The 13,243-nt window shown below is 45.8% G+C and overlaps 1 protein-coding gene across 3 annotated transcripts in view; it reads right to left on the reverse strand.

Moving 5' to 3' along the window:
- Positions 1-2,534: 2,534 nt before the first annotated feature.
- The window catches only part of LOC6533639 (zinc finger protein 1), a 29,244-nt gene continuing 18,535 nt past the window's right edge, over positions 2,535-13,243 (reverse strand). The window contains exons 1-2 of one of the 3 annotated variants that reach the window (XM_002094310.3): positions 6,893-7,339; positions 2,535-6,519 (exon numbers count right to left, since the gene is read on the reverse strand). In XM_002094310.3, coding sequence (XP_002094346.3) covers positions 3,892-6,519; positions 6,893-6,898 — 2,634 coding nt within the window. In that variant the 5' untranslated portion in view covers positions 6,899-7,339 and the 3' untranslated portion in view covers positions 2,535-3,891. Of the gene's footprint in view, positions 6,520-6,699; positions 6,863-6,892; positions 7,340-13,243 lie in introns of those variants that run through there. The other 2 variants (XM_039373890.2, XM_039373889.1) reach the window with 2 other exon arrangements.

Below are 13,243 nucleotides of genomic sequence, written 5' to 3' on the forward strand. Positions count from 1 at the left end.
AAATACTTGACTGGATGCGTTTAGCATTTAATGCTTAAAATTTTTAACTTCTTAGAAGCGTTAAGTTGAAAAAATCTTATGACTATGTTTTCTGTTCGTTAAAAATATGTTACGTATTTCTGGTAAATATACTTTATTTATTTATATATGTATATACGCCCTTTCGAGGGCTAACCTATGTCCTTATTGTTTATCATTAGTCAAAAAGTTGATTAGGCCTGGCAAAAGTCGCTCAATGTACAAGGCAAAAGTTCTATCTTACAATATCGCAATTTTAGCTGTTGCTTACATTTTACATTTGTTCTTGTGGAGTATCAAAAATGTTTTTATTTTCTTTGTTGTTGTTGTTAAGGCACTTCCGTGTGACGGAAATATATAGCACTATAACTAAATATAAATCTAGATCTACACGCCCATTTATGGGCGCATGACTATATACAATATCGTTGCTATGGTTTTTTTCAGCGGTCCCAGCTTAGTGCCCGTAAATCTCCACCAGGCGAAACAATCACTTGGAGCTGATCCAAAGCCAAACTGAATTATGTTGATGGGAACAATGCATAAACTGGCGAACGGCGACAACCCTGCCCCGCCGCCATTCGCCTGAAAAGCAACCCTGACCACCCTGGCCAAGCTTCAAACTCAAACTCAAACTGAAACTCAATTTTCGCGCTACAATTACAAATGACGGCGATAAATTTCGCGAGCGGAGACAAAAGAAAAGTTGGATGGCAGCCATCCCCCCTGAATCTGTATGCCTGCACCACCCTCTCATCCCCCCCTGCACCCCACACCGCTGGACTTGTGGAGAGGAAGTGATAATAAACGCACGACACGCGCGCCTTGTTTAGAGATTTATGCGTGCCACAGAATAGAGCCGCGTGAAAATAGAGGAGACGCATAAAAATAGCATTTGTCGCAATATCCGACCACTTGATGTCCACTTTCAGCGGGTCAAGGATCTAATGGGCTAAGAGAACTTGCCAGGACATTCAATTCAGTCCAAGCAAGGTGAGTGTTATGTGAATAAAATATTAAATCCAAATAATATAATAAATCTTCAACCAGTAAGGCAAAGAACAGCAGTGGAGGTACCAAAGGTAAAAGCCTAAGCTTCTTGTTCTAACCAAAACCCATATACCTTCCAGAAAGAACAGGGTATCTTAAAAAGGAGAAAAATGCGCTGCAAGCTGCAAATAATGTCGGCCGATGGCGAGTTGACCAAAATGATGCACGACCCGAGCGGATTATGCAATGCGGCATCATCACATCTAGGCCCGGCTAATACAGTTTGGGCCATAAGTCACCCTCCACGGAACCGCTCTCGCCCTCCCCCCCCTGACCCCCGCCCCTTGCCCCTCGCGTGAAAAGTGATAGAGTGCAACATGCTAGCTGCAACAACACGAGTTGACTACTTAGCCGCAGTTTGTGCCTCTGCCCCTCGCCCTGTGATTTATTGCCCCAGAGATGGGAGACTCCTCCATTTTCCGCAGCCAACACAATGTCTGTCAATTGGGGCATTTTCACTGCTTAATTACGCCAACAGAGGGCGGTACTGAATTCCTTGGGGGGCGGAGTGGGAGTGGAAGTGCCAACTGTGTGGCACGTCTGCAGTTTCGTGTTTGTTTTGCAACCGCACTTATTAAGGAATTAATTTAGTCATTGCAAAACAAGGTCAGACATTAGCCGCAAACTGCAATGCAGCTGAAGTTCCACCGAAGCACCAGTAAACCACCACCCACCACCCACAACCCACAACCACCCACTAACACCCACCAGCACCCATGGAACTCCCACGCCTGGACGGCCTTCTTCGTGTTTCGAGGCCATTAGGCCGCAAGAAAATTTCCATGCGAAGAACAAGGACTTGAATCGCAGTGCTGAGCTGGTGGAGTGCTGCTCCACCAACTCCACCACATCAGCCATCACCCGCATCCTCAGCGTGGGAAAAAGCAGCCGAAATGCGAGGAGTAGGTGGGTGGAAAATTTGGGAAAAGCGAGAAAAGTGGGAAAAGCGGGGGCTGCGTGCCAAAATGCAGTTTCGTGACCGGCGAAAGGAGCTGACTGCGCCTTGTAAGCGATTCCCATTGCCTAAAAGCTTGTAAGCCAGTTTCCGGCTCCGGCTGCGACTACGGCTAAAACAACGACTCCGTCTCCGGCGCAGCCACAGAAAAACCTGTGGCGAAAGTATAGGGTTTTGGCTCGTAAAAAATGTATGTCTGAAAAATCCACACTGCTAATCAGGGAAATAATAACCAAATTAGGTGGGCAACCGATGAAAGGATATGCTTGAATAACTTGAAGATTTTACAGAAATGCTAGAAGTTTAAATAAATAGAATAAAACTCAGTCAGCTTGGAAATGGAAATCCAACATTTAAACATGATTATTTCAAAAGTAAAGTGGATCTATTAAATAAATCCGGAAGCATAGAAATACAAATCGCAATAGAAATGCAACTAAAAAATTATGCATTTTGATCCAGCTGAAAAATTTAATATAACCAATTGAAATAATAACAAAATGGTTTCAAATTCTGTTTTGTATGACATTGTCCATCATGTGTAGACGTTGTTTTGTTTTATTTTGTGAAAAACGTTTTTAACTAAGTGCTAATCATAACCAACTAGAATAACATAAATTAATAATTTATTTAAACGTTTAGCTAAGAACTAATAATCAATAAGCGGGAGTCGGGGCTTTGTTTCATTCTTTTTTTTTTTTTATAATAAATAACGAAAAACTTTAACTTGAAACATGTAAACGACCACGAAAGGTGATTGCAACCCCTGGGGGCAGAAACGGGTTAACGTGTCCCCACTTCGGGGGGGATCGGAGAGGGGTGAGGTGTGTCCAATCCACAGATGGTTTATAAACTAAAGAAAACTTAAAGGTTTTTATTTCATTTCATGAAAACAAAAAGTAGTAAGATAATAGAAGAGCAAGCATTAAATCAATTACAAAGGTAATGTAAATTTAACAGTGTTTTTGTTGAACAAAAAAAAGGAATTGTATTTTTTTTTTGCGTGTTTCATTTTCATTTAAGATTTAAGATTTTGTGTATAAATTTAAATGAGTTTGTGTAGCGTTCGTTTGTTGTGTTTTTTGTTCTTTTTTTTTTGAGCCCTAGGGAGAATTCTTTGTCTTTTGTTTGTGTTCTTGTGCAGGCATCCCTTAAACTACATTAAATTAAATTTAAATTAAATAGGGTAAAATTAAATTAATACAAATCGTTGTGGTATAAGTTTACATTCTGCTGAGTAATGTTACGAATAAATTAAGAGTTAATTAAAATTAGGAGTACAAAAGTAATGCCTTATCCAATGCGGCGTGCCATTTAGCCTATGTAGCGAGTCTAACTTAGTAATTTCAACGTTGCTCAAAATGCTGAGAGATCAGATCATCGGCCGGATCTGACCCATATCTATGTATCTATATCTATATCTATATATATCTATATATGTATAGTGTGGTATAGCCTAAGTGTGTGGAACATGGAATTGCTAGCTGTATCGAAGATCCTGGCTATCTAAACTCCTGGGGGTTCTTGTAACGCGAATGGATCTAGCAACTAGAACTAGTTAAACTTCTAATACGTTGGGTGGTCATGAGTGCTGGCCCTCTAACTTTCTAACTGCTCTTTTACAAAATTAGTTGATGTTTCTTTAGCCTATCTAAACTGTAGGTAGTATTAAGGTTCCTCAGTCTTCGCAGAGATTTCCGGTACAAGTACAAACTGCTCTAGTTAATATGTTTTCTTTTGTTTCTTTTGTTTCTCATGGTTTTTTGTTTTTTGCCTTTTTCAGATGTTTTTTTTCTGTAGCACTAAGCTGGGATGTTGGTTACCTAACAGGTCATAAATGGCCTGGTTGCTGCTGCATACAGATACCGTTAGGCGCTCTCCGTCTTGACCACCAGTGGCATGGGTCCGCCCAGGGTCAGGCCCGGCTGGGACTTCTGCAGCAGCTCCTCCTGCAGCAGACTCATCGGATTCATGGGCAGGCCCATATTGAGGCCCATGCCCATGCCCATGTTCATGTTCATGTTCATCTTCATGTCCAGCAGCGGATGGGAGCCGGGCGACTTGGGCTCCTCCAATCGCTCGTTGCTTCTGCGCGAATCGCGCCCCTCCTTGCCCTCACGTCCCTCGCGTCCCTCCCTGCCCTCGCGAGATCCGCCCCTGGAATCGTAACGCGTGTGGGTACGCATGTGCCTGGTGATCATGTCGCGACGACAGGCGGCATACGGACACTGCGGACACTTGTAGGGCTTCTCGCCGGTGTGGGTGCGCTGGTGGGTGGACAGGTGATCGGAGCGGGAGAACACCTGACCGCACACCTTGCACGTGTACGGCTTGACGCCGGTGTGGAGGCGCATGTGGCGGGTCAACATGTCGGAGCGGGCAAAGGATCGCCGGCAGACGTCGCAGGAATAGGCTTTGGCAATATCATTGGCGGGATTCCGGGACTTGTGACGCGAGGCCATGTGCTTGGCCAGGCGGTCGTGCAGCGAGAACATCTGGCCGCAGGTGGGGCACACATAGGCCACATCCGAGCCGGGCGGCATCTCCTCCACGACGGGAGACACGTCCAGATTGTAACGCCAGGCCACCGTCTCCTTGGTTGTGGGCGAGGCCACATCGCCCTTGATCACCGGCACACCCACTGTGGTGGTGGGCACTTGCGAGTGGTGCATCTGCTGGTGGTGCAGTGGATGCAACGGCATCTCCATCTTGATCATCGCTGCCGCCGCCGCCGCTGCCGCTGCGTGGGCAGCGTTCATGGCATTGGCATAGGGGGAATTGGGCGGTGGCTGGTGATTGGGCGTGGCAGCGGTGGTGATGGGCATGTGACCCGAGTGGCTACTCGATGCCGGGGACAGGGCACTCATGCTCTCCAAACTGCTCGCCGCACTGAGAGCCGGCGGCGGTGGCATCATACCAGCCGAATGCGACTCTTTCGAGGATTTCGAGCCGGACTTTTTGTACTTCTTGGGTGGTACCTCCACCTCGTTGCGCATGCACAGATCCAAGGGACGCTCCTGCGGCGGTGGCATCGGCTTCTTCTCGCCCTTCTTGCCCTTGGGCTTGGGACTGCTGCGCTTCTTGGTGGTGCTGCTAGTGGTGGTGGTGGTGTTGGCCACACTGTTGGTCACCGAGGATTCGCTGCGCGGCGGCGAGGGCAGCGATGGCGGTGGTGAATTATTGGCCAACAGGGCGTGGGGCAAGACATGGTTGGAGCTGCTCTTGCGCTCCTGAGATGTGGGTGATGTCTCCGTCTCGGAGGCAATGGAGGATGGGGTGTGCTGCAGTGGCGAGGGATAGAGATCATGACGCCGGCGGAACACCTCATTCAGATATTTGGTGTGCAGGTAGTAGCCGAACAGTGGAGATGGTATCGGGAAATACCTATCATAGGGGCTGGGGATCTCAGTCTTGATGTCCACGTGAAGTGGATTCTCCTTGTTCATCGGCTGGTTCGGATCTTGGGGCAGATTGCTTTGGGCGGCCTGCAGCTGCAGTGGACTCATGCTGATCCTGGGGCTGTCCTGGTCGTTGTCATCGCTGTGCGACAGCTCCAGATCCTCGCCGGAAATGTCCTCGTTCTCTTGGTCCATTTCCGGTTCGTTCTCCTCGTCCTCACTGACGGGCTGCTCGCTCTTGATGTACTTGCCAGCCTCCCCATCCGCATCCCCAACAACGGAACCCTCCTCCTCCTCATCGGGCACGGACCCATCATGATCCTCATCCTGTTCGGCATCCTCGGCCAGCTCCTCATCCATTTCCATGGGCTCCGCCTTGCAGGCCATGCCATTGGAGTGGGTCTCATTGTTGTTGTTGTTATTATTATTATTGTGGTGCAGTTTGTCCAGCACCGCAGAGAGCCTCTTGCGCTTGCGCTGCTTCCATGGCACCACAATGTTGTTGTTGGCCACGCTGGCCTGATTGTTGTTGTTGGAGTGGTTGGTGGCCACCGCAGCAGCCACTGCAGCCGCAGCAGCCGCCTGCTGATGCAAGCTCAAGGCCAGCGGCAAGTGGTGCTGGTGCTGCTGATGCGGATGCTGGTGGGGATGGTGCTGATGCTGCAGCGCATGTGGATGGGGATGCGGATACTGCAGGCCAGCGTAGTGGGAGTGGGATTGGGCGGCTGCCGCTGCCGCTGGATACATGTGGGGAAGATACTGCTGCTGGTGGTGGTTGAAGTTGAGCAGCTGCGGCGGCGGTGCCGGCGGGGGGTGGGGCAGGGGCAGGTGGTGCGGATGGTGCTGCGGCGGCTGCTGGGGCGGATTGTGCGGATTCGTGTGGTGACCATGCCCCATGGGGTCGGTGCCTTCTGCCATCGTCATGAGGTCAACTTTTTGCGGCGGCTTTAGCGGCGGCTGCTCCTGCGCACTGGAGGCTTCTGGCTGGGATTGGGCTGGCTGCTCTTGCAGCTGCGATGGCCTCGGCACCTCTGGCCACAAGGTATCCAGCCTGCGTGGCCTGGGATTCTTCTTCGCAACCTGGCGAGACTTTTGCGACTGCAAGTAAAAAAAATTCATACATCTTAAGTTAGTCATAGAAATGAAAAGTAATTAATTATCAAAAATTGTGTTAAAAATTAGTTTGATGAAATGGAAAATTAAGAATTAGTCTGGCGGATTCGGTAGAGATGTGGTAGTGATTGAAGTACAATGTAATTTAGATCGCCAAAAACTCACGCGTAGAATAAGCAATTCTTTACTAAGAATAACTTTTCTTGTACACCTAACCTAAAAACCATTTTGACTTTGCTGAAAAAGACACTATAACCTGAAAACAAGTAAAATTGTGGCAATTACAGCACTTTGTGCTTCTTCAAGCTCGTTAGCTTCAGTAGTTAAAACATTTTCAAGTTTTTTTCAATACACCCACCAACATAACTTCTTCAGATCTTTTTTACTAAAAACAAGACACAATCAACTTTAGTTGAGCGAAAACTAGAACTTTTTCGAGCACCGGATGCTTTGGGATTAAAGACTTGAACGATTTTTGCGAAGCGGAAATGTCAGCTTTCTTCGGAGTGAAGAAGGAGAGAACGATTATGGCACGCCTCCGATAGTCATCTCCCTCGCACCCGATACTTTTTGCACTTGTCACGCTTGTCGCAGCGTTGCCAGATCGATTTGGACGCCTACGCTGGTCTTACTAAGAATTGGGTTACGTAATTGATTGAGAAACGAACCAGAACCAGAATGAGTTGAATTAAATGAAAAATATTTCTATGTTTTTCGGGGGACAATCAGTCAAGCATCAAAATGCAGCAATTTCGCCGGCATCCGTTTGTGTGTGTAAGTGTTTGTGTGTGAGTTGGCTTTCAGTCAAACAAATAAATAAGATAAATTTTCTGCTGAAGCTGCCAAAAAGAAATAACGTAACGAGAAGACAGATGACAACAACGGCGGCGTTTACGCTGCGTTAGTTTTATGCGTTTCTCGCAATGAGTGGGAAAGGGACGGCTGTCTAACCCCAATGGAGGCAGCCTAGTGGGAACAGTAGGGCCCAAAAGGGGAGGGGGTGCGCTTTTGGGGCGGCAAAGAATCCTGGAATCCAACCGTCTCCAACTCCCGCTGTGGGAATTTTTATGGCGCTGCCAGCAGATTTTATGGCGCTCAAAGTTTATGGGGCCTTTGGATTTTGGCGCTGCCTTCGCCTTGACCGGCGTACACCCCCCCCCTCTTTTGTCATCCAAACCCCACCCCACCCCACCTCTCCTAAGCTGCTGGTCAGCGGAATCAATGAAGGAAAGGACAACAGGATGGCACGGGCGACAGTCCTGGACAGGATCGCATCGCATCGCATCTCGCCGTCTGGCGCCAACATTCGCAAATAATTAAAAGTTACCACACACACATACCAGGAGGTGGGGGTCAGGAGCTACTGAATCCAAAGCAGTTGGCTCGGGAAAAGGACAAGGCACCACAAACAGCAGCAACAACAAGAACAACAACAACAACAACAACAACGAACGGCACGTCTGGAAGGACGTTTGCTGCATTGCGCTTATCCTTGTGATATATGAATATTGTGCACACACGCACGTAGCTGCGATGTGCGGGGTGGTGCAGTGCGGGGGGAGCTGGGGGTGGTGGTGGTGCAGAGGGTGGTGCTGCAGGGGGTGGTGCAGCAGGAGCGAAGCTCTGTGCTGTGTCTGCCATAAGCCGTCAGTTTATGGTGGGGTCTCTCAGTTGCACACTGAGAAAAAAGCTTTACGCCAGGAGCTAAATATCCTTATATCTTTAAAATTCAACTTTTTAGAATAGGTGAGTCTTGGATTATTATAGAACTATTATTTTAAAATAATTATACTTTTATAAAAAACAGGATTATAGTTATAACTTCAAATTAGTTAACAGTTAAGAACTTTACTATTTATAATGGGTTTTTATTATTTTTAACAATACATTTGTTTATATAACAATATAAGAACTGTTTTCTTCATTTGAAGGTAACATTTTATAATCTTCGTTCTGATTTAAATGAATTTATTTAAATGAATGCAAACAAAGATTCTTACAAATGCTGATATTAGCTGCCAGTTATTTTCAGTGCACTCGTTGTCGCTGTCCTTCTGTTGGCAATTTGCGCCTACAACCGAACCAAGTGGAGCGGAGTGGCACGAGGACCTTTGGCTAAGAGCACGGGGCAGCAGGAGTCCGTGTCCTTAACGGTCACGTGTTTGCTTTACGTGTTGAGAAAATGAAAAGAGCCGGACCCGTCTGGTTACCGAGTGTGTGTTGGTGTGTGTTGGTGTGTTGCTGTGCCGGCCAGCCGAGGAGAGGTGTTGATGGGCCAGCGACAGGACACCTGTGTCCATCTGCTCATCCTTCGGCTGCTCCTGCCACAACACCCCCTTCACCTTTCACCTCCTGCCAGTTAGTGGCTTGCAATTGCTGTTGTTATTGTTGTCGCATATGTCTGCCCCTTTTTGGTTTAATGGAGTGCGTGTCCTTTGTCCTGAGCCAAGGACCCCGTGTCCTCCCATTTGGCGGCCCCCTTTAAAGTTGTGTGAACTTTTTCGATTTCGCAACTTAAATGGAAAACGCTGCGAAAGTTTTGTGCATATCATAATTCATGTTCTATTTCCGGGAATAGGGTCACCACCCCCTTTGCCACACCCCCTTCGCATTTTTATTGTTATTATCCACCCGAAGGGCAATTAATATTCTTAATTAGGGTAATTAAACAGCGCAATGCTGACAACTATGCGAAAAACTTTACACCAGCGAATGTGGCCAACGGCATTGGCTCTTTTCCTGCTTTTCCTCACTCAACTTTTTTTCCCCACTTCTTATACCAGAATATATATGTATATATGGAGATGTGGCAATGTATATATTCATAAAATAAAGCGAACAAAAAGCTGAAAAAAACATAAATTTTCACGCCAGTCGAGCTCTTCTCTTCTGGGTTCTCCAAGGTTCCGCCGCTTTGGGGCCTTGTTAGCACGCGAAATCGGGGACCCGATTCACGGAGGAGGTGCAGCCGGGTGAGAGTGTCGAGATTTTTGATTTATGGCAGCGGAGTTTGGTTAAACACAAGTGTACATATACATATATCCGCATAAGTGGTCATACCCTTGCCAAGTGTTAATTAACTCGCCAAAGAAGTTGGCACTTTGAATCGATAATGTTGTGGTCGAATGCAGAATTGATATGAAAACTGATCAGATAAGAATATTTTAAATCTCTTTAAGTTGATACCAAAAATTCATCTCAAGTGCTTTCAACTGTAACTACAAATTAAGATGAGTTGTGCTATAACCCATTCACCTCCAACTTTTTTATAAACTACCCCAAAATCTTAACTTAAATTGGACTTCTTTTTGGCCAAGCGCGAAAGATTACATAATGGTAGAATGGTGGAAAAGACAAAGTGGACTTGTCAGGCGATGGAGGAGATGGTGTGAAATTATGCTAAATGGAGTGCTAATTTTTGGCCACGGGTGGAATGACTTTGTAAATGGCCAAAAAATATATGTATATACAGCGAGCATGGAAATGGTAATGAAAATGGGAATGAAAATGCTTGCGGCCATCTCGGATTTAATTAAGCTTTTTCTGGAGTGTAAACATGGCGCTAACAAGTCGCCAGCCAAAAGTCCAAAAAGAGCGGACAGCGAAACATGCTTGTAAGCAAATGTTTGGCAAAGTGGAACGCCGAATGCCAAGTGCTCGTAAATGATCTGAAAACTGAAACACTAAAAAGCTGAAAAAGTGAATAGCAGAAAAGCTGAAAAACTGAATAGCAGAAAAGCTGAAAAAATGAATAGCAGAAAAGCTAAAAAACTGAATAGCAGATAAGCTGAAAAACTGAATAGCAGAAAAGCTGAAAGTCTATATAGCTGAGTGCTGATCGCTGAGCGCTGAAAACCGAAAGCTGGAAAAGTGCAAGCCAAGTGCAAAGTGGCTGAGTGAGTGAAGAAAAGTCGAGGAAAAGCGCTGCTTAATTACGCCAAACAACGAACAATGAACAACCGTCGAACAACGACGGCAAACAACTAGGAAGCGCATTAAATGGCGCTCATTTGTTGTCAACAATGGCAAAAACGAGAACCCAGATTCGCCAACTCGGCATTGTCATTATTTTTATATGTATTTTTATTTTGCTCTGCAAAACTGCGAACTGACGGCGGGAAAACTGAAAATGTGCAATGCCATGGAAATATGATTCACGGCCGGTTTTTCAGGCAGTCCAACCAACATATAGGTGACCATTATAAATATTATAATTACGCCACGCACTTTGGCAATCGAGATAGGGGTTAACTTTGTAACACTTAAGAAGTTCAGCAATGAATATGAATACAGAAATGAATATGAAATGGGGTTCGAAAATAAACTCTCGCAAAAGGGTTGCAAATGGATTACTTAAGATAAATTATACCTTTTAGGAACAAGAAACCTGCTATTCTGACTGTCTCATAACATCTGTTTTTTACCTTTATCCCCATGTATTTATTATTTGGTTTGAACCACTCTTATAAAATTAATTACTCCGATATCCAAGCAAATGGGTTAATCATGCTGCAGCTTGTTATTCCTTTACAATTTGTGTTGTTCTAAGGATCAATTCTTTATAGCTGTGTTAATAACGTATATCCATTTTACTGTCTTATGACTTATTTATTAACTCAAGAGGTGTTCCCCGCTGAGTGACCACTGTATTTGCCTGGCATTTGTCACGCTTATTACACACAGCGAAACTTGATGAAGTTTTGCAGTAGCAGCCGTCAAACACATTTATACATTTATACCCCCCACCTTTTGGGACCCAGAGACGCCGCGATAAGCCTCGTGCCATGTGCCTCCTTTTTAAACCCCCCACCCTCCCCCCTACTCCCCTTTGCTTATGGATCCCCTTTGGAGTCCCGCTGTATGCCCCCCTTTTTCAAACCGACGACAGTTCGCAGCGCTAAGCAAATAAAATTGCAGAAATTAAAATGTAAACAATTTGTTGGTGTGCGATTGCAGTTGTTGATGTTGCTGCTATTGCCACGCCTCCGTCGGGCTCCCCCGCCCCGCCCCGCAAAAAAAAGGCTGGCAACTGTGGCCATTAATCTGGCAAATGTCTCTGACGCCATTTAAGCCACACTTCACTGGAGTTTACTTCACTTGTCTTTGGTCGTAATAAACGACATCATAAACATCAGCATTCAACGTGATATGCATTGATAATGGACGTCTCTGGCTGGCTGGTGAAAAGAGGGGAGCATAGTGGGGATACATGGGGAGGGGGTTTCAATGGAGTCTCAACTTCAATCACAAGTGCAAAGACAACACCAGCCAACAGCAACAACTCGCTGCGCCGAAGGCAAACAAAGCATGACGGGGCAGAAATATGGCTAATAAAATAAAACGCCATTTGCTTAGCCACGACAACGAACTCAACTGCTCAGCTGCTCATCATACGAGAAATAAAATAAAAAATTTAAAAAAAAACCAAGCAAAAAAGCTGGGGAAAACTCTTTGTACGCCTACAACAATCGCCGTTGTTGCTATTGCTATTGTTGTTGTTGCTGCTGCTGTTGCTGGTAGCCAATGACAGCAGCAACATGTTGCTGAGACCGCCCCCCGCGGCAACACGAGCTCGCAACTGGCTGGAAAAGCTCGCATTGGATTGTTTTCGTTTGGGAAAACTCACTGTTAAAGCCGAGGAGCTAATGGAGGGGAAAAACAAAAGCTTGAGGCAATAGAAAATCGGACAGAACTGTATATACATACATATATATAGCTGCAAATACTTGCCATTACATCCTGTTTATGCGTTTGTTTGGAAACCACAACTATTTATAGCAAATATATCAATTAAATAGGAATAGCATTTGCATTGCTTTAGTATCACCAACAGATCTTTGATCTCCATTGATCTCCATATTCTCCATTTCCATAGTACTACATATATATGTATTTCCGTAATTCCCCACCATTCTGAACCCTGATCCGTAGATCTTCCATTATATTTCTATCCACTTCATTATCGCCTGGCTCCCCCGCCATTTGCATTGCCCATGATGCGAACTCATTTATTATAACTAGCTACTCTGCTACTAGTATCTACTACTGTGTTGTGCTCGTTTGTTTTCAATTGGAGGCTCAATCTTTGAGTACGAATGTGAATCCGAGTCCGGCGAGCTTGGCGCACTGCAATTAAAATGATCACTGTAATTTGAAAACGACTGCGAATTGGCCCGGACCAAATTTGACGTCAATATGTGAGCTAACGATATGCTAATTAGTTGCCACTGCTACCGAGCAGAGTGCCATGGACTCGGATCATTAATTAAGAGGGGCTCTTGATCTGCGGATTGACGTGGTTGCAGTTTGCCGGTTGCAGGTTGCAGCCTACGCCACCAAGTTGGCCAAGTGGATAATGCCAGATAATGGCAATTTCCTGCCACCAGGCCAATTGTTGCTGCCGTGCCAAGGAGCAACAGCAGCAGCAGCAGCAGCAACAGCAACTGCAGCAGCAGCAACACCCCAGCAACATGCTGCCCCTGGCTGACCGCATGCTTAAATAAAATTACATTCAAATTCAATTGTAAATGCATTTTATCTGTTGGTTTTGCTGCTGCCTTTGCTGCTGCTGCTGCTGGGGCTGTAAACTGCAATCATGTTGCACATTTTTCTCTGGCAGGCCGAGTCCCCAGCCTAGAGACGCTGGCCTTTTACAATCAAATGTAATTATTTTTGCAATATACACCTTCAGCTGCTCTTGCTGCGTTGC

The sequence above is a fragment of the Drosophila yakuba genome, chromosome 3L (assembly GCF_016746365.2).
Source record: "Drosophila yakuba strain Tai18E2 chromosome 3L, Prin_Dyak_Tai18E2_2.1, whole genome shotgun sequence".
Lineage (NCBI taxonomy): Eukaryota > Metazoa > Arthropoda > Insecta > Diptera > Drosophilidae > Drosophila > Drosophila yakuba.